General features: G+C 38.1%; 1 protein-coding gene across 3 annotated transcripts in view; it reads left to right on the top strand.

Annotated features, from left to right (window-relative positions):
* The window catches only part of SLC44A5 (solute carrier family 44 member 5), a gene marked incomplete at its 3' end in the record, with an annotated part of 257,122 nt that overhangs the window by 196,035 nt on the left and 40,301 nt on the right, over positions 1–20,786 (top strand). For all 3 annotated transcript variants that reach the window (XM_081145142.1, XM_081145140.1, XM_081145141.1), the window contains 4 exons: positions 3,531–3,615; positions 10,132–10,216; positions 15,882–16,010; positions 16,837–16,897. In XM_081145142.1, the coding sequence (XP_081001268.1) occupies positions 3,531–3,615; positions 10,132–10,216; positions 15,882–16,010; positions 16,837–16,897 (360 nt within the window). The remainder of the gene's footprint in view (positions 1–3,530; positions 3,616–10,131; positions 10,217–15,881; positions 16,011–16,836; positions 16,898–20,786) is intronic.

Below are 20,786 nucleotides of genomic sequence, written 5' to 3'. Positions count from 1 at the left end.
TTTCATGTTAACCTTCTTTTAAGAATTAAGATAAATAGATATCGGGTACTATAAAATTGGCTGGGCCCTAAAGAATATTTTAAATGTTATGATACTATTAATTACCTTATTGAGAGACCTTGACATTTGTGGGGAAATATTCTAGAACAGATCTCTCCAGGAGAAACATAATGTGCGTCCCATGTAAGTTGAATTTTCTGGTAGCTCTATTTAAGGGAATCTAAAAAAAAATAAAATTAATTTCAATAATATATTTTATTTCATCAACTATAAATATTATCATTTTAAATGTAATCAATATAAAATTATTGAGATATTTACATTCATTTTGTGTTCACACTCCCTTTAAAATCTGACGTGCATTTTGCAGTTGTGGAGGTCTCAGCTCAGATAAGCCACACACCATCGCTCAGTAGACATATGTGACTAGTGCCTACCTTACTTGACAGAACAGTTGTAGACGTTCCATGAACAGAGAAATTCCAAGAAAGGGAGTGAAACGTGAAAAGCCCCTTAGAGTAGTGTAAAAGGCCCCTTAGTTTGTTAGTGGGCACAGTAACTGTTGCTGCATATCTTTTTTGCCTTCATTTCCCCCTGCCATATTCCTCCAGCAGAGGCGAGTGAGATGTATGCTCGATAGAGCAGATAAAGAAAACGAAATACTCTCACTGAGGTCCCTTGGTTGAACCTGCCCTTGCAGTTTTCAGCTCAGAGGCTTGGTGTTCCAGCTCAAACACAGGCCATCTGCAGCGCGACTTCCGTGCCAGCGGCTGCGTGGGGAGGTGCCGCAGCAGCTAGTAAGCACGGCCACCTGCCACGACTCAAAGCCGCAGAGTCAACACGGAGCGTTCCTCCCTTGGCACTTCTGTCTTTGCCTCCCTCTCTTTTGTCCCCAGGCATCATATCCTTCCCATCACCCTCCCTCCCCAGCTAAGTACAAAGCCCTTCTTTTCAAATGGCAGAGGCTCCAAAAGCCCCCGTGTCCACGCCTTTCCTACTATATGTGCCCCACATTCTGCTGATCTTCATGTAGCTGATTCCCTTGTTGCCTCCCGCTGTTAACAAGCTCAGTCCCAGTCTATCCTTTAGCAGGCAGCACTATAGCTGCTAGAGTCTAGTGGTTAAACATGGGCCTTGGGGAGCAGCACACCTAACTTCAGGCGCTGTTTATGCCTCTTCAGAGCTGTGTGATCTTCACAAATAAATAAAACTATAAATGTACTTACCTACCTCCTAGGGTTATTGGGAGACTCTGTTATAGAGCTATTGTGAGGCTCAAATGAGACAATGGATGTAATACATTTAGCACAGTACCTGACACATAGTGAGCAATTAACCAGCTGAAACCCTTACTTTTATACTATTTCCTCAATCTATAGTTCTTCCCTAATCCTGGCCACCTGTCTAAATACTAGCCATTTTTTAGTATTTCTCAGCCCCCTTCTCCTCTAAGCCTTCTACAAACTTTATTCTTTCCTATTTTATGCGTTTCTTAAGAACTCCGACATAAATTATGCCAGGATTGACTTCTAGCACAGGATATATGCCCGTCAGGTGAAATTCTTCGGCTAACTGACTATGGAAGGGGAGGGGGAGATTACAGCAGTGCCGACCCCTCCCCCTCGGCCGTCTGGGTTGGCCTGGGCTCCGGCAGGCAGCTTCGCCCTGCCGCCCGCGAGCATGCCCTGCCTGGTCCTCGCAGTGTCCCCAGCGGGGTGGAGTTGGAGCTGCCCACAGCGTGCTGGCTTTGCCCCCTTCCCTGGCTCGCTCTCCTCACTCCCACTTAGGCTTCCTGAAATCACTTCCCAGATTAACCACCTGCATCAGGGTCCTCGTCTCAGCGTCTGGTTTTGGTGAAACCAGATAGGACAGGAGCTAACATGACAGAGTTCACGCTGTACGGCGGGTGTTCTGCTCTCTCTGTCTCATTCTCAACATTCTGAGGAGGCTGGGTGTTCTTCTGCTCATTTTATAGCAACAAATTAGAAAGCCAAGACTCAAAACAATCAAGTGACTTGTTCAGGGTCCTAAATATATTAAGTAGCATACCTAGCAATCCGTATGCTTCTTTGGGTGCCCATTTCTGAATCAATAATTGTGTGGAAAAAGGAATAAAACATTGCAAGATAGACAAACATATTACAGAAAGTAAAGTCAGGTAAAATTAGATCTCTTTCTCTGCCTTAGCCAAAATGTGACCAAAAGATTTAAAACTGAATTTAATAAAATAGTGTCTGGAGGCATAAATGTTGAGCACTTAGATGTCATATAAATGCCTTATTTATAATCTACTTTCTTTATTCTGGGAAATAAAAATGAGAAGATATGGTAATGGAGAGCTGCCCAAATGAGTCAGATTTTATAAGAAGCTCTTAGACGATGAAACCGATTTGGCCTCTATGACATTTAAGAAAGAATTAGACAAAGGGGACTTTCCTGGGTACTTAGATACTAAAAGGAAAGGCTTAGATGGATGAGAAAAATTTCTTTACCTTATTAAAATTCCCATTCAGAATTGATTTTTAAAAATCTTCTCAAGTCACACTGTCTATTTATATAAGGGTTATTGAATTATAACATGAACTGTCAAATCCAATGAATATGGGTAAGGAGAGAGCTGGGCAAATGTTAAAGGAAGCAAAAGACAAAGAGATATGTTTTCCATACAGAGGCAAGTATTAAATGACCAACACATTTCCTAGATATTTAGAATCTATATTAGTCAAATCAGAGAAGTTAGAAACATTCAGTTAGAATTAAGAAGTATTATCCAGTTTAGTTAATGCATGTTACTTTCTGTGGTTCTATAGTCTAGCTGTCAAGTCAAGTTTGTAATTCTTGGAAAATAAGAGTGATGAGTTTGTATGAGGTAGATAGAGCCCAGGGTCTTCCGAGAAAATAGAACCGAGTCTTCAGTTTTCATGAATTTTGAGAGCACTTGATATTTATAGTAAGCTTTGAGATTATCAGACAAAAATGTGCAATAAATCTTTATTATGTATTGCCTCTGACGCTGCTACTGTTTGCCTTTTTGAATGTCACATGAAATCATAAAAAAGTAGTCAATTTGAATTGGGCATTATAGTTTCATTCCTTTGAATTTATAAGTGTTTTCACTTATGCATAACCCAGAAGAATGACATCATATTATTTACCGTAAATTTATTAGCTCTGCTATGAAGTCATTTAGTTTTGAGCCCTAGAAAAAAAATGACTGCTAGCCAACTGAGCTTTTGTAGTGTGTCCTCTAATTCACATTTTAATAAGTGTCATTTTCTAAGTGCCATTACCTCATGTTTTGGCTTTAACCCAGAGGAATACTGAGAGAATAAGAGAAATGTGCTTTCTAACTGATTCATCCATATTTTATTTTACTTTTCATTAAGAAATTACTCTTTGAAGAAAATCAATAATCTTCTCTCACTAAGGGAGAGGTTAGTGTGTTGCAGTGGTGCAATTTAATTTCTCAAATCAAACTGCTTTCAGCCAGCTGTTGCTGATAGAATTTCTGTCCTTTCTTGTTCCTGCAGCCTGGGTACATGGCGACCCCAGAAGAGTGGCTTATCCTACAGACAGCAAGGGCCACTTTTGTGGCCAGAAGGGCACCCCCAATGAGTGAGTATGGCCACCTTTGCTTTTTCTGATTTTACTGGTTAAGCTAGAACATGGAAAGCACGTTTACATTAATCTTACTGGACTTCTTAACAAGATTGAAATTCATAAGGAAGGCCTTGCCTCCCCCTTTTCCTAGAAACAGTTTATAAGCAGTTGGAGAGTTTCATACTACATGATTAGGACAAGATGTCATTGTTATGCAGCATTGTATTCGATTGCATGAAGATGCTGCTTAATGAAAATATAATTATAATGGATGAATCAGACCAGTGATTTTACCAGAAGTTATATTTGAAAATGCCTCATGAAATGGCTTTTGGGAAGCTGAGTTCTGAGCAGCTGCTAAAAAGCTAGGCATTGCAGTTGTTAGACTTGTGTTTGCCATAAGTAAATCACTCTGATAAATCACTCCACCTTTCAAATTGAGGAGCACACCCAGAAAGTCTTCCATGTGTGGTAGACTTTTCAAGGCAACTTGGCTGCTGCAGACAATGACTCCTGAGTAGCAGAAACAAGCAAGGACGAAGGTTCCATCAATTTCCTTTCTAGTGTTAATCATAGCAGAAGTTTCCATTTCTGAAAATAAGTTTTTTATTTCTTTACCTTAAGAAAACCAAATAAAAAACATAAATCTCACATTTTATGAAAACGTTCCCTTCTTTCTTGCTAGTCCATTTCTTTTCTGTCAATATGTGGGGTTGCTACTAGAGCTGGTTCTTCATAACCAATTCCATTTCCATGAAAGCTGGTATTGAATGGGTAAAAGCCAAACAACAACAGCCCCCTCCCACTAACAGCAACAGCATATAAGGCTTCGAACACTTATTATTTGATATACACAGATTAAAAAACTAAATTCAGGAAGGGGTTAACAAAATTCACGGAGTAGAATTTTTACAGGCAATCAAGATAAACCAAAATTTTGGAGTGGGAGGAGCGCTCAATTATGTCAGGTTGAGTTTATAGTGGACAAATTGACTCCTACAGTAGGGCCTCATTGCCTATTAGAGACAACTGGACTAAACTCTGATTTGTGGTGGTAATTCCTATTTTAACCTCAGTAACTAAAAAACGTCCTAGACATGACAACAAAACCTTCACACTGTGAAGGACAGATAGAGCACCAGATGGTAAAAATCATACAAATCTCTAAGTCTATAGTTCTTTAAAACAGGCAATTTTTAAAGGGCCCCGTAACAATAAATTTTCCAGACCTAAGCCAGTGACCCACTTATTTCCAACAAATATGAGATGGCACGACTGTCAGTACATAAAGATCATACAAAGATAATCCTAGCATAACACAGACATATTCATTAAAGCATTATTTATAATAACATATTATAAATTATACAGCTATCCAGCAATATGTGGGTGATAGTAAATTAGGGCCTATTTATTTAATGAAATAAAATAGAGCCATTAAAAATTATTTATACATTTTTAAGAGTTGATTCTGTTGATTTTCCTTTATAGTTTCTGGATTTTGTATCACAGTTATATTTGCCTTTTTCTTCTCCTGAAAATAACATTCACTCATATTTTTTCTAGTATTTTTATGGTTTCCTTTTGCATATTTATATTTCTAACCCATTTGGAATGTATTTGTGTATATATAATATAGTAGGAATAACACTTTCATTTTTTCCAGTGTAGGAACCAATTTTCTCAGAATAGTTTGTTAAATAATGTACTCTCCTCCTCCCTCTGATTTCTGATACCACAATTATCAAATAATAAATTTATATATTTGTTTCTGAGTCATCTATGCTATTATGATATATATTTTTAAATATCTTAATTGTCTTAATTCTTAAAGTAAAAGGATACTAATTTGAAATTTCAAGAAAGTTGCTTTAAATTATGCTTAAAGTTTTTCATAGTAAGTGAAAATACTTATAAAAACAGGTTTCAATAATCAAAAGAGTGTGGGACTAGGCAGAAATAAATAAATCTATTTATAAATACAATTTTAAGGTGATGAAGATGGGATTTCAAGTCAGTAGCAAAAAGATGGATTATTAAATAAATGGTATTGAATTAACTGAATCGCTATTCATGAATATAAGATAAAATTGGATATTTATCTCATACCTTACAACACATGAATACTGAAACACTGAAGATTTTGTATATAAAATATATGATCAAAAAAGTAACAAAAGAAAATGTAGGGATATATTTCTAGAGGCGTGGGGTAAAGAAGGCTTTTCCATATGGCACTAATGGCTAGATCATCCAGACAGAAACATCCACTGTGTTCATGGTTGATTGCCTGTGATCCCTATGTTCTTTGGTGTAATATGATACTAGGTGCATAGTCTCCAGATAGATACTTCTTGACTGACTTGATTTCAAATTAGATTTAGAATTATCTGTTTGTGTGATGGGAGTCATATTTCTAAAAAAAAAGAAATAAACAAATTTGACACATAAAAATACAAGAGTAGATGATCATCAGAGACCCCAAGAGAAAACGGAGTGCTTTGTTCATGTGTAGCTTTTTCTGCCTTTTGACTTTAAGGGAAGTTATGCATGATTCTTGGGTAGGATCTTTTTCTTTGGGATTTCCACTAAAAAGTGAGAACTTGATTGATTTTGATGCCACCTTCTGGCTACTACAAAAACTTCAGCTTAAAAGGTTGCATTAAAACAACTTTGAACGTGATCTGAGACAGCCTGCTTGCCCAGTCTGAACTCTCCAGCTAGGGAAACAAGAAAGATTAACAGGGCAACGCTCTTCCATTTAAATGCCACATCAGTTGGCATCTAAGTGAAGCAACATTTCCAATCTTACTAAAGAAAGAAGAACCAGGTCTCCCTTGTGAATTTGTTCTACTGCTGTGTCAGTTTTCCAGTGAGGCCTGTGTCCTGTGGGGGGTGACCAGGCTGTGCTGGCTGTCAGATCACACTACAGCTTGAACTGGAGGGAAGCTGGCTGTCATACGTCAGCTTTCAGAATGCCAGAACATGATGGGTTGCAGGCTCGGGTGCCAAATCCCACAGAAGCCCTTGCTATCCCCAGAAGGTTAATTCAACAAAAGAGATGTCTGTTTTTGCCTGTTGTTTTTTTTTTCCTGGATGCTAGAATTCCAAGTGCAGGTGTATGGGAGAAGCACAGAGGTGCTGATTTGCACTGTAGATGTGTATGTAAACTTTCAATTAATCTTCTCAGTTTCAGCCACATTTCTTTTAACTTTGAATCCAGCATATCTCATGATTTCTAATAGGTATAATCATGCCCCACACTTTCCGTAGCCTCGGTGGGGCACCCATCACTCAGCACACTCTCATAATCTTTCCATCTTTCCCAAATTGTTGAACTCTCCTGTGTAATTGTGAGCAGACCCCACCCTCCACATCCTTAGCTGGAATGGTGAGGTTTATTTCTTTTTTTACATTTATGCTTTTATTTTCATGAATCTTGGGAAAGAAGAAAGATGGGCTTACATGCATGGTAGATCATCTTAAAGGAGTAGTTTGTAGTTGCTTCTATTTTGCTGTTTCTTGGTGAAAATATAATTTAAGTTAAATAATGAATTATTTCCTCAGTCACTCCCACAGAATTGCTCCACTGCAACCATCATCACCACCTACTTTTTAACCTAAGAAATCGGAGGTCCACTGATGTTTAAGGATATCAGTCAGACTGTAATAGAATAACTACAAATTTGTGCTGAAAAACTAAGGATTTTAAGATTTTGAAAAAAATTTATTGTGGAATATGTCTCATGCATTCCACATGGAATGAGCCAAGCGCTAGGCTAAGTGTGAGCAAGGTAGGGACATAAAGAATAATGTATAAACCTTACCCTTGAGGATAGCATAATCTAGTGAATAGCTTGAGTTTATGTAGCATTTTGCAGGTTATAAATCGATTTTACTTATGGGGACTCTTGACACTTACTGATTTACCATTCATAGTTTTAACTACTCCTGAGAGACTCCAGTGATCCATGACATGCATTAAATTATTCATTTGCTTAGGTACAAATTTGAATCACATGCACCATGAGACTGTGTGGATGATATAGCTGCTCGGGTGGTGAAAGAGCCAAGCTCTTGTGGAGTCCTGAAGTAGCCTTGTGTGTATTGTGCATGAATTTACAACCAGATCTTGAGCCATCTGAACTTGATGGGGTTACAAACATGAAATGTGTTTATTTTTCCCCATCATTGCCTTTAACAATGTTCTTTCACATCTCTCTTCTCACTTTGGCATCTCAGGTAGAGTCTAATGTTTTCAAGACACTCTCTGTTGTTAAAAAGTTCAGTGTAGTCTAATGTAAAATTTGAATCTCATATCTTCTAATCCCTCTGCTCAGGTTTCAACTCTGCAAAGGAGCTTAAAGTGGAAGAGAGGGCCTGGCCTACTACTTCCCTTCTGTTTCCTCTCTTCTAGTTCTAGCTCTTTATTTGTGTTGTGAGGGATAGAAGGAGGAGGAGTGCCTGTCAGTTTCTTGGCCACTGTCTTCACCCCATATGGTGCTGCTACTGCAGCTAAGATACAACTAACTTGCCATCAAGCATTCTCTTTGGGGTGGCACCCAAATCCTGGTTCTCTCATGGATGGTGTCCAAGTGGAAATTCTCTGGAGAAGTCCTCACTGAATAGTTCTTTGATTTTAGAGATCAGCTTAGCTTGCCCTCCTCCCAGCCCCTTCAGTTTCATTTCTGGTGATTCACCTCCAGTCTCTACCAGGGTAATGCTAGGCCATTTACTCGACTCTCCATCCTTTCATAACAGGCTACTTCAACACACACTTTTCCTGTCCCATTGGCCTTTTCAACTCTCTGTGGTCTCTTTGGGTCTCATTTCTCCCTGCTAAAGTGGGCAGAGAGGGTTGACTAGTAAGTCTGCTATATAAGTGCTGTCCAGTTGGAAAATGAGATGCTGGCCTGCCCTTCCTACAGGTACCCTCGGTCTCTATGAGGTACTCTCAGAGCCCTGGGTAGTTTAGCATTGGGAAGAAACAATCACCCTTTCAATAAGGAACGGATGAAAAATCCTCTTAAATGTGGCCACTATATTCTGCCAACTCCACTGTCTGCAAGTCACCTCCTTCCCCCTACCTTTCGTTTATGTCGACGGGAGCAGGAAAAGGGTAGAAGTGATACAAGGGTCTGGCCCACGATTTTTGTAGAGGGCTTTCTTTGTCTTTAGATTTGGATACTACTTGGTGATTCTGGGTTAGTAGAAAAAGTATTATTCAACACCCTATTATGTATTTTATGTTATGTACATAGTCACATTAATTAATTGGGGACTTGACAAGGTGCTGGGAACATTTTTCTCAGATGTTTAGGGCTTCTCTCAAAGTATGGTTTCTATACCACCTGTATCTGAATCTAGTGGGGATCATAGGGGAAAAAACTGAATTCCTGGGCCACCCCAGAAATTTGGGCTCTCAAGGGTAGAGAAGGAGAGTAAGGGATCATGATTTTCAACAAACACTCCATTTTACTGATGCATATTATAATTGGACAAGCACTTGTCTTGAGTTCACTACATATTACTTTGTGTACTGCCAACACCAGTGTGAATTAGGTAAGGCTGCTGTTACTCCAGTATACTGCTGAGGAAACTGAGATTCGAAAGAGAACCAAGGCTACCCTGGCCAGTATGGCTCAGTGGTAGTGTTGGCCTTTGCACTAGAGGGTCAAGGGTTCAATTTCCGGTCAAGGGCATGTACCTGGGTTGCAGGTTCCACCCCCGCTCCTATCAGGGTGTGCAGGAGGCAACCGATCGATGTGTCTCTCTCACATCGATCTCTCTCTCTCTCTCTCTCCCTCCCTCCCTTCCACTTTCTTTAAAAAAATCTATGGAAAACAATATCCTTGGGTGAAGATTAACAACAACAAAAAGAGGACCATGGCTTGCCAAATGGCAAAATAATGCTTCACTCACATGCAATCAAAATCAATATCAACCTGTCCTATTATGATGCCACTGACCTTAACTCTGAACACAGAGGATATGTTACTCAATTTATTTATCTTTTTTTCAGATTACCAAAGTAATACATGTTTAGTTTAGGAAATCCATAAAAGTACAAAAAAATAACTAAACAAATATAGTTCCATCATTCAGATATAATATTTTTTCTGCATATCATGTTATACCTGTTTGTGCAAATTTAAAATAAAGTCATACCTTAATACTCTTTAGTAATGTGCTTCCTAAAATTAATATAATGGAAATTTCTCCAGCCATTTAATATTTTCTTCAACAATAGTTACAATGACAATGTAGTCTTTTATTTTATGGATGCGTAATTTTTTATTTAACCAATCCTCTATTGATGGATGATTTGATTATTTCAACTTGTTACTATTACCAAACAGTGCTTTAAATATTAAGCTGTTTAAAAGGAAGTTGGGGATTCTATTGCAGTAATCTAGAGAAAATGAAGTCAATTTTTAAAGGCCATGTTATATTAAAAGTGTACAGCGTCTGAAATGATATGGAACATTTACACAGTCACTAGAAAGATTATTTTGTTGTTTTTTTAAACAGGAACAAGAGCATTTTGTTTTATTTTAACCTGTTCAGCTGTACAAGTCCCTCCGTGATGATAAACCTACAGTGCCCTACTACACAGGTAAGGCAACAGAAGCCTAGCTGGTATTGTAAGCAACTTTGACCATTCTTGGGTGAAATAATTCAGAAATTCCATTTGCGTTCTCTGTGTGTGTGTGTGTAGTTAAGGATGAATTTATGAAAAGTGGGAAGGCATGAATATTAGCTTATGTTTGCTCACATGCAATCAAAATGAAGCAGGGATTAATCATTTTAGCATCACTAAAGAACCTTGGTAATTATCTTTTATAAATGAACAAACCACAGCCCAGAGAAGTGGATGCCTTTTTCTCCAGATTAGAATTACCAAGAGTAAATCTAGCTACTGTAAGTAACAAACATCAGTTTTTCATTGACTTAACCCAATAAAGTTTCTTTTGTTTTGCTTTGTTTTTGCCATAGAGCAGTATACGGTGGTGTGGTCAGTGGGGACTTTTCTCCGGGCTCCTTCCATCTGGTGGCTCTATCATCCCTTTATTCCACCTGGATTGTGTTCTTTGAGAGGAACTCCCTAATCCATTGCATCCAATTGTCCTTTGCTCAACCACTTGGAAGGTTATTTCCTGTTCATCAGCCTCCAGTCCATACCATTGCCCAGCACTGGAAATATGCTGTATATTCAGGGACATAGAGCTTTGAAGCTTTCTTCCTATTGTGCAAGTTTTAGCACCTCAAACATTAATTTAATAGTCAAAGGCTTTTTTAGGTTGGCTCGTGAATTCTTTGGCAGTATAACTACCTCAAAAACATAGTAGCTACTGACTTGCTTCTTCTTGGTTTCATGTGCCAGTTTACCATACCCAAAGATCTTTCCTAGAATCTGTTTTTAGATCTGCTTTCTTTCTTTCTTCCTCAACTCTGTCAAAGACTTTTCATATCTTATTCCCTTCTGAGACTAAAACCAACTAGGGATATTGACATCTTAGTTCTGTGACCACTTCAACCACAGATCTTGTTTTCTACTAGAGCTCCCCATTGCCAAGGTCAAATCTTTGATCTTGTCAGTACCAATAATTACCACCCTTTGTAATCTCTATTTCAAATATCCCACTGTCTGGTCATGTCAATCCCTCTAACATCCCAATGATTCTTCTACGTCACCAGGACCTACTAACCCCTGATCCTAACCCCTTCAAAGTGTCTCGAAAGCAGTTCCCTCATGCTTTCATCTGTCTCCCTCTTTACCTCACTTACACTCCATGGTTCCTCTTTAAAATCACTCCCTCATATGAACCCTCAATTTCTTTCTCCCCCTCACTTAGTTGTACTTCCCTGGCAGAGCCTCATCTCTGGCTAAATGCAGCTGTCCGTGTTTTCTTGGAGAAAACGCGCATAACCGTCCTTTACATTCAGGACCACTAACCTCGAGTGGGCCCTCATTGCTGCCTCACAACCACACTGTAGACCCCTTGTCTGTTTGCCAGCCTGCTGTCCTAGAGACAGTTTCACGCCTCTCCTGTCACCTTCAGCTCCAAGGCCTCCTTCCCGCACTCGGCGCACTCGCTTTGCCTCCCGTCTCGCTGAGGAAGTGTAAGCATTGAGAGGACAACTTCTAAAAGCTCCCGCACTGACACCCGCCTGGCCTTAGATCTGATCTTGTCTCACAAGCTCAAGCGCACCACTCCAGAAATCTCCTGTTTTTTCTTTTTATTACCATTTTCCTTCTCTACTAAATCATCCCTGTCAGTATACAAACATGCAGTTATTTCTTCCATCTTAAAAAATGATCTCCTTGATCCCACAGCCTTTTCCAGCTACTAGTAGCTCTGTATCTTTGTGCTTCTTTTTTTTCTTCTTTTTAAAACTGATCAAAAGGATATGTTTAAATCCTTCTCATTCTCATTCAGGCTTTTACTGCTACTCCAGTTTCCTCCAAATGATACCACTGACCTCCATATTATTAAATCAGGGATCAATTCTCAATCCACGTACACTTGATCTAACAGCATTACTTAATCAATCCTTCCTCCTTAAAATACTTTGTTCACTTGGCTTCCAGAGCACAACATTGTTTTGTTTCCTCCCAGCTCTCTGGTTGCTCCCTATCAGTCTCCGTTGCTGGTTTCTCTCCATGTTTCCAACATCTTCTCAGCATTGGAGTTCCCTCCTCACCAAACTCATTCATCTTTGAAATCTGCATTTACTCCTTTGGTGGCCTCACCTAGTCTTGTAGTTTGCACACCATCTATATGCTGCCTTCCCTAATTCCTATCTCCAAATAAGTCTGCTCCCTGAACTCCAGATCTTTGCATCTAGCCACCTAAGCAATGTCTCTATATGGATATTTAGTCGGCATCTTAAATCAACATGTGCAAAACTCAATTCCTCATCTTTGACTCCATCCCTAAAATTCTTTTCTAGCCCCAATAGTCTTTCCTATTTCAGTTAAGGACAGCTCCAAATACCATGGAATTATTTTTGATTCCTCTTTCTCTCACACTCATGTTTGAGCTGTTAGCTAATTCCTCTGGTCTCCATTGAAAATATACCCTGGACCAAACTACTTTTCACCACCTCTTCTTTTTTTCAAGGGACCATAATTTTTTTTCTAGATTAATTCAGTGAACTCCTGACTGATCTCTCTGCCTCCATCCTGGCCCCCCAAACTCCAACCCCTTAGAGTCTCTTTTCCACCCAGCAGTCAGTGTGATCCTGTTAAATACTGTCACATTATGTCTCTCCTTTGCTCACCCCACCTCCATAGCTTCCCAAGTTACTCAGATTAAAAGCCAAGATTCTAACAGTGGCCGACAAGACCCTTCACTGGCTGCCCGGATCTCTGACCACATAGTCTATTACTCTTCCTTTTACCACTGCACTTGGGTCATATTGGCCATCTGTTGCCTTCAAAGGATCCAGGAAAGAGCCTTAGATTTTGCTGCTCACCCTGCCTACGGTACTCTTTCTTCAGGTGGCTATGGCTTAATCACTAGTCATTTTCAAGTCTTTCTTCAGTGTTACCTTTTTACTGAGGCCTTCCTTGACTACCTATTTAAAATTGGAATCACACCCAGCTAACTTTCATCCTTCAGCCTCCTTTCTAGTTTTCTTTTTTCATAGCATTTATTACCATCTATAACAAATAATTTTATTTCGTTGTTGTTACCTGTCTCTCCTTACTAGAAGATAAACTGTTTGAGGGCAAGGATTTTTATCTGTTTTGCTCACTATTATATCCCCAGTTCCTAGAACAGACTCAGAGTAGGTGATTAATAAATATTTGTTGAATGAATGAGGGAATTAATATCTTCCTACTTCCAGTCTAGGAATCTTTCTGCTATACTGTACAAATCTATCATTTCCAGGATTAAACAACAACAAAAATCCTTGTGCACTATGCCTTTTTGGTATTTCATAAATTATTTACTAGATCATTATTTCTTCATAGCAAATGTAGTGTTTTAACTTTCCATGTAACTCTCTCTTCCATTCACCAAATTCTAATTTGTATTACAATGTTAAACCTATATGAATTGAAGATGTAATAAATTACTGATAAAACTTCTACATTCAAAGAACCCCTTTGCGGTTAATCAAAACATCAGAACTGAATTAGAATATATTTTAGCTGCCAATAATGCACACTTACTTTTAGTCTGCCAGGCAATAGTTTATCTACTGATTCAAGCCATATTTTTATGTATTATATTTTTTGTTAACTGCCACCATGGTCGAGACATGCGTCACAAGCACTTAATGGACAGAATGTGATCAATTAGGATACCCAACCTCAATGTGACCTTCATTTTTGGCTAATTACATGTTGATTGCTACTAATCAGCACCCTATTTGAAGTGTACAAATTGGTCCGATAGAAGGAGAGAGTAAAGAGCAGTTGCTATACTGTTTTTTGACAGCTCATTTTGTGTCTGAAATGAAATTTAATGTGCTTCTCTTTAACAAACCACTTCTATACCATTTAATTACTCTCTTTATGTGTTGCATACACAGGACTTTTATATATGTAGTATGCATTGTATGTGTATATACTTATAAATATAGAAATCATCATGGGCCCAACTCAGTAATTCCTACCATCATTTAAAGCCTGAGAAAACACTAGTACTTTCAGTGTTCACTTTTATAAATCCATTTAAATGTATCCACTAGGGAACTAGTTTAGTTATCTTTCAAAGTCATTTAGAAAATTGTCAAAGTCTAAGTGTCTGTGAGGTAGCTCCTAATATATTAATGATTTATTCAACTTAGTTGTAATCAAGAGTGAACATTTTACATTTGCATTAATAATAACCTTAGCGTTCTTCCAAAAAATAAAATAGCATATTAGATGCTGTGAATGTCCCTAAACAGTTCTTCAGCTTTGGTAGAAAGATAACTGTGAAACTTCTGATAATTCCTCTAGAGGTGTATGTGTGTGTGTGTATGGGATTGTGTGTGTGTGTGTGTGCGCACATGTGTATGAGAGACAGAAAGAAAATACATAGGGAGGTACAAATGTGGAGATGGGTTGTCAGAACTTCTAGAAGGAATTAGACTTCTACTACTACAAAACAATATCAACCGTGAGATTTCAGCTGTTCATCTAGTTATCCACCTGCTGCCTTAGCTTTGGGGTCGACACCAAATATCCTTGGGTATAACAGAAACAGGCCTACAGATGAGAAGGCCATGCGAGCTCAGCAGCAGTGTTTCTGGCTACCTGCAAGTGGAGGCCGAGCTAGAATCTGGCCAGCAAGAGTAGTTAGCCAAGTGTACAGCCAGGGAATGGGGCAAGTCACAGTGGGGGAGACTTTCACAGGAGGAATTGAAGGTGGAGGAGGGAATGTGTGAGAATTGACTGCAAATCTCATGACTTAATATGATTTTTTTTTACAAAGAGTAACGAAACCAACAGAGCGCGTCTTCTCTGACTCTGCTTTCTGTCTGTGGGGTTACTAGTTGGACTTCAGTCACTTCACGGTGGCTCTGGACTAGCACAAGGATCTGGTTTGACATTAATAGGTCCCCAAAGTTCATTAATGTGAAATAATTGCATCAGTGACCTCTCTGCCCACATTTGACTGGTGTTGCTAAACGACTACAATAACAATTCATTGCCACAGATAGCCCTCATTTTGTTAGTTTTCTGTGGTAATAAAACCCTAATTATGTTTTAAGAATTGTTGAGAATTCACTGGCACTGATAGTTATTATGTGGCATAAGTTATCAATTTTTGGAGCATTTTAAATCACCATTTTATTCAAATATAGGAAAGGAAGCAAGACACTAACCCTGAAAATGCATACACTACACAGGCAAAATGGGTGAAATCTGAATAAGTTTAATGGATTGTAACATAATCCATTTCCTGGTGGTGATATTCTACTGTAGTTATGCAGATTATTACCACTGGGCAATCCTGGGTGAAAGGCATGTGCAATCTTTTATTTCTCACAGTTGCATGTCTATCTACAATTATCTAAAAATCAGAAGTTAAAAATAAGTCCATCATTTTGCAACCTCTTATCGTTTTAACAGAACATCAACATCAAAGGGCAAGGTGTAGAAATTGATAACCAGTATATGAAATTTCATTTTTTACACTAAGATTAGAAAGTTGATTTAGTTTCTTGGATGGAAAATGATACTTGCTGTTTACCATGGTGGGTAATTTAGAAGTCTGACCTACTTCCTTGGTTTGTTCAGCTCAATTCAGTCCCTGCCATTGTGCTCCTTTTCTTCATAGATCTGTGTCTCCAAGTGCCCAGAAAAATTTTTAACCTATGTGGAAATGCAATTGCCATTCAGAAGAGACAAAAACTCTTGGGAATATTACAACCAGTTCTGCAAGACCCCTATTACTCAACCCGCAAAAGTATGTGAGTTTAAGTTTATAAATTTAGAAAATAATTTAACTTTTGTTTCAATCTTAAGTGTAACATGAGCATTTGTACCTGGAGAAACTCCCAAATCTAGGAAATTATTACTAAAGGCACCATTCCATTAAAACGTGCACAAATGCACATCTACATACAAAAGCATACATACCATTTATAGCATATCATTTTGTCGACTTGGGTGGTTATGCAAGGTGGTTAAGTCTGGTAAGTTAGCTTCAACTCTTCCCTGACACCAACAAATTCTCTACTTGGCTGGATGTCTTAGCTCTGTCAAGAGCTAAGAGCTAAAGCCATTTGCAGTCAGTATTTCATCAATGCGGTGATGAAGCCCAATGGCTTAGAGGCAAGTAGAATTTTACTTCCAACCCATTTCATAATTATTCATTTAAAAAAATCCCCAGACCCTACCTAGGGTTAAGATTTATAAAGGAATTCTAAAACTTAATTATGTTAATAAGTATTAATGACTTCCAAATTAGAGAAGATGCTTGTTTTTCCAGAAGAAAATTTAAGGATTAGAGACTCAGGATGTGACTAAGAAAAAGATACGTACTTTCAAAGGTGGGCCTTGGTTTCAAAGGGTCTGGTTTTATTATTGCTGATTCTACAGAAATGTAGTTAGTGCATTTGTCAACCAAGTATATGGGTGTGATAATCTTACAGTTACTTTTATTAGAGGAGTAATTGGAGTAATGAGATTATTATGCAACTGAATTTTTAATGGACACATTTTTATGTTGAGAGTAAAAGTTGTCATCACATAGCTTGCGAAATGTTAACATACTCTTCCTTCCATTTTAGTCTCTCTCACAAGTAATAATGGATGATGATTGTCCAACAGCGATTTTTCCAAGCAAGCCTTGTAAGTGGTTATTATTTCACCTTAGAAATGCAGAATCTATGAAGAAGTTATTTAATTCAATTCCCTCATTTCACAATGAAAGAAACTGAGGCCAGGAATAGTACTATGACTGGCCCAAGATTCCAGAGATAATTAGGAAGGAAGCCAAAGCTAAAGCCCATTCTCTTGACGCTAGCCAGGGATATTTCCACTGGAGTTATGTGACTTTTTGGGTTTTGCTGCATAAACATACACACACACAAAAAGACTGAAAATTGATTTTTGAAAGCCCAATCAGATTGATTATTTGGTACTCTATGAACACACTTAAGCATAGACAGAGACACACTTGCACACCGACCCCTAAATCCAGCCCAAAAGTTTGCTCAGAAATTGCTTGGGGAGTGATGGTAGGACATATACTTTTCTTTATAATTTGAAACTGAAAATTATTTATATGTCTCCTAAATGAATCAATACTTTACATTTTTAAAATTTATAAGCTTTTTTAAACTCTATTTAAAGGAAAATGAAATAATCACTCATTTTCTTTTCTTATGGATGTAATTTTAACTGCAGGGAAAAATCTTTATGTAAAGATGTTCACCACAATGCTATCCAAAAGGACCCCTCAAAAAAATAAAGAAGAAATACTCTAATGCCCAAGAGCAAGAGAATGCTCAAATAAATTATTATATATTCATCAAATGAAATATTTTTTTTCTTTAAAAAGCCACATTTATTATTTGTGGGTTTTTTTTCTAAATATAAAAGGAAGACATGATCAAACTTGGAACATATGAAAGTAGAAAAATACCCTCTTCTATGATGGAAAAAATAAAATAAAATGGAATAAATTTCTTTAAAAAGTAGAAAAATAAAATATAAAAATTATCTATAATACAAGTTTTTGGTGTGTGCCCCTTTGATATTATTTATGCATATACATACATATGCATATTTTATGCATGTTGTAAAATTAGATTACACAGCATAGTTTTGCAGCTTGCCTTTTTATTTGGCAGTAGATCTTGAACGTTTTTCTATGACTGAAAGGTACTAACTGTACTATTGAATACACTCACAGGTGGCTACTAAGAACTTGAAATGTGGCTAGTCTGAACTGAGGTGTGCTGTATGTGAAAAACACACACCAGACTTCAAACTCTCAGTATGAAAAAATTGTAAAATGTCTTACCAATAATTTTTATATTGATTACATATTGAAATAATATTTTGGCTACATTTGGTTAAATATATAGGGTGTCCTCTAAAAATGTATACACACACTTTGAATAATTATAAAATATGAAATATTTTAGAATTATTAAATATAAGTATTATGTAATATAATGTTAAATGAAATGCAAATTAAATGTAAGTTAAGATAAAGAAAAAAACTATCCAAAGAAAAAGATTGGAAAGAAATATTCCAAAATATTAAGTGGTTGTTTTGGAAGTGGCAAAACACTGGGCATTTTCTCTTTTCTTCTTTTTTCTATTTCTCCAGTTTTTTACAATGAGTATATATTTCTTTTATTATTTATTTATTTATTTATTTATTTATTTATTTAAATATATCTTTATTGATTTCAGAGAGAGGAAAGGAGAGAGAGAGAGGGAAACATCAATGATGAGAGAGTCATTGATTGGTTGCTGCCCACAACCCGGGCATGTGCCCTGACCGGGAATCGAACCCTGATCGCCTGGATCCTAGGTCGACGCTAAACCACTGAGCCACGCCCGGCCGGGCTATATATTTCTTTTAAAATAGAAGAAAGTCGATGTTTGTCAGTTTTGAGTAAAAAGTCGGATAAAAAGTTGAAGTAGCTACCACCAAACAACGTTTTGTAGGCTCCTGTTACTCCTCTCTGGGTCATTAAAGACTCAAGCAAAGATGCATGTTTCCCAAGCAATTGCATTTCACCAGGAAGCCCTAGGCATCAAGTGCCTGTAGCCAAGAATGTTACAAATTTTTATGCAAAAGGTAAAAATGACTCATTAGTCACTGAAGATACAATAGGTATAAAAGTATAAGACATAACCCCTGCCCTTACAAGTACAGTTTGGTTAAATCCCACAATATAAAACATACATCAGTGATATATAAATGGATAAGGCATAGTCCCTCACAGTCTAGTGAAGGAGACATCAAGGTAAACATTGCGATCAATGTGTATTCCCCCTAGTGTGGGATTAAGTATAGTTACTTAGTAGAATAGTATGCAGCTAATAAAATTCACTCATTAAAGAGTTTATAAAAAGAAATGAGTAATATTAAAAGAAGAAAAAAAAACCCCACAAGGGAAAACACTGCAAGTACTCTATGGTTATAACTAAAAGAAAAAATATATTGCTGGAGAAAGACTGAAAGGAAATTCACCAAAATATATTTCACTGTGGGTTGTAGAACTATGTATAGTTTTGTATCTTCCTTCATATTTTCTCTATTTTCCAACTATATAATGAGCATATTTAATGAAGCTAGCAGAGTGGATGAGTTATTGCCTAGGAATAATATCTAGAACAAACGTGGGGAGCTCTGTAGGTGGGAAAAGTTGTATTTAAGGAGTGGAAAGGGAAAGTGCATAGAAAGGCAGAAGGGCAGGAGAGAATCTGCACATGTAAGGCAAAGAAGACTTTCAAAAGGCAGCAATTGTCTACCATGTCAAAGACTCAGGGAAGTTAACTCATCCAACAGCAAGTATTTACTGAGTTTCGCCATGTACCAAGCACTGTGCTAGGTCATGGGCTCAGGCAGGATGAAGACTGAAAACTATTTGAAGGTTTGGGGGGTTAAGACGTCCCCAAAATTGATTTACTAAGTCCCCTAGGCTGGGAGTCAGGTCATTCAGGGCATCACTGGGAGGATAATTTGCACGGAGTGGTGGGGGCAGAAATATGATGGGTTAAGAGGGAAGAGAAGCAACTGGTAGAGACCTACTATGTGAATTTTGCCAGAGAATGGGAAGGGGAAAGATAGGGAGGTTAATGCAGGAATCAGTCGTATTATAAAGTCAGGAAAGGCTTCAGAAAGACATATTTCCTCCTTTCCTGTATTAACTACTTTAGTATGCTCAGGCCTAGACTCTATATGGACCCATGCAATCTGTGATGCTTTGTTGGGTTGCAGCCTCCTGGGGAGCTTCCCAGGTGAACTTGGAAACCAGCTCCCATGCACGGAGGGCAGAGAGAGACCGAAGAGAAGTCTGTTTTAATAAGCAAGGGGTCTTAGTAGGCTTTTCTTGGGCGACCTCCAGACGGGTAGTTTTCTGTACCCACATGCCAAATCTTTAAAGTTTATATAGAGGACTTAACAGGGGTAAGTCACACACGGGAGACCCTAATAGGGCTTAGTCACATACCCAGTCCAGATGCTCTCATCACAATACTTCTGTCTCAAGCCTGTGCCCAAGGCACCTTCTAGCTTGGAAAGGGCAAGCGGAGCACATTCCAAGCACAGGGAAGGGAGTGGGGAGCCTCCAGTTGCCCAGGTCCGGCTAGTAGGTCAAACCACAGGTCATATCTTTTTGATGACCTTCCCTCATGACTGTGACCGTGACCATGACTGGCTCATAATCACAGGGTCTATTCTTTTGCAGTGTGCCCCGAGGAGTCCGCAGGGGTGTTCACTAGCATGGAAGTGGCTCGTTTGGTGGCTATATGGCTGCATTGCAGACAGAGGTCATGGCAACAATCTAGGCATGTGCAAAGTTGAAAAAAAGATTTCCAAAATCAGTGACAACATTTTTTTTTTTTTTTTACCAGGAGGCTCATGATCTGAAAAATTGATTTACTAAGTCCCCTAGGCTGAGAGATCACTCAGGGCATTTACTTGTGTCCTCATGTGATTTAATAAAGGTGCTATATTAACATACCCATCAGGTATGAACACACAACATATAAAATA

The sequence above is a fragment of the Miniopterus schreibersii genome (genome assembly GCF_964146895.1).
Source record: "Miniopterus schreibersii genome assembly, chromosome: 8".
Classification (NCBI taxonomy): domain Eukaryota; kingdom Metazoa; phylum Chordata; class Mammalia; order Chiroptera; family Miniopteridae; genus Miniopterus; species Miniopterus schreibersii.
This window is presented reverse-complemented; position numbering and strand designations above follow the sequence as displayed.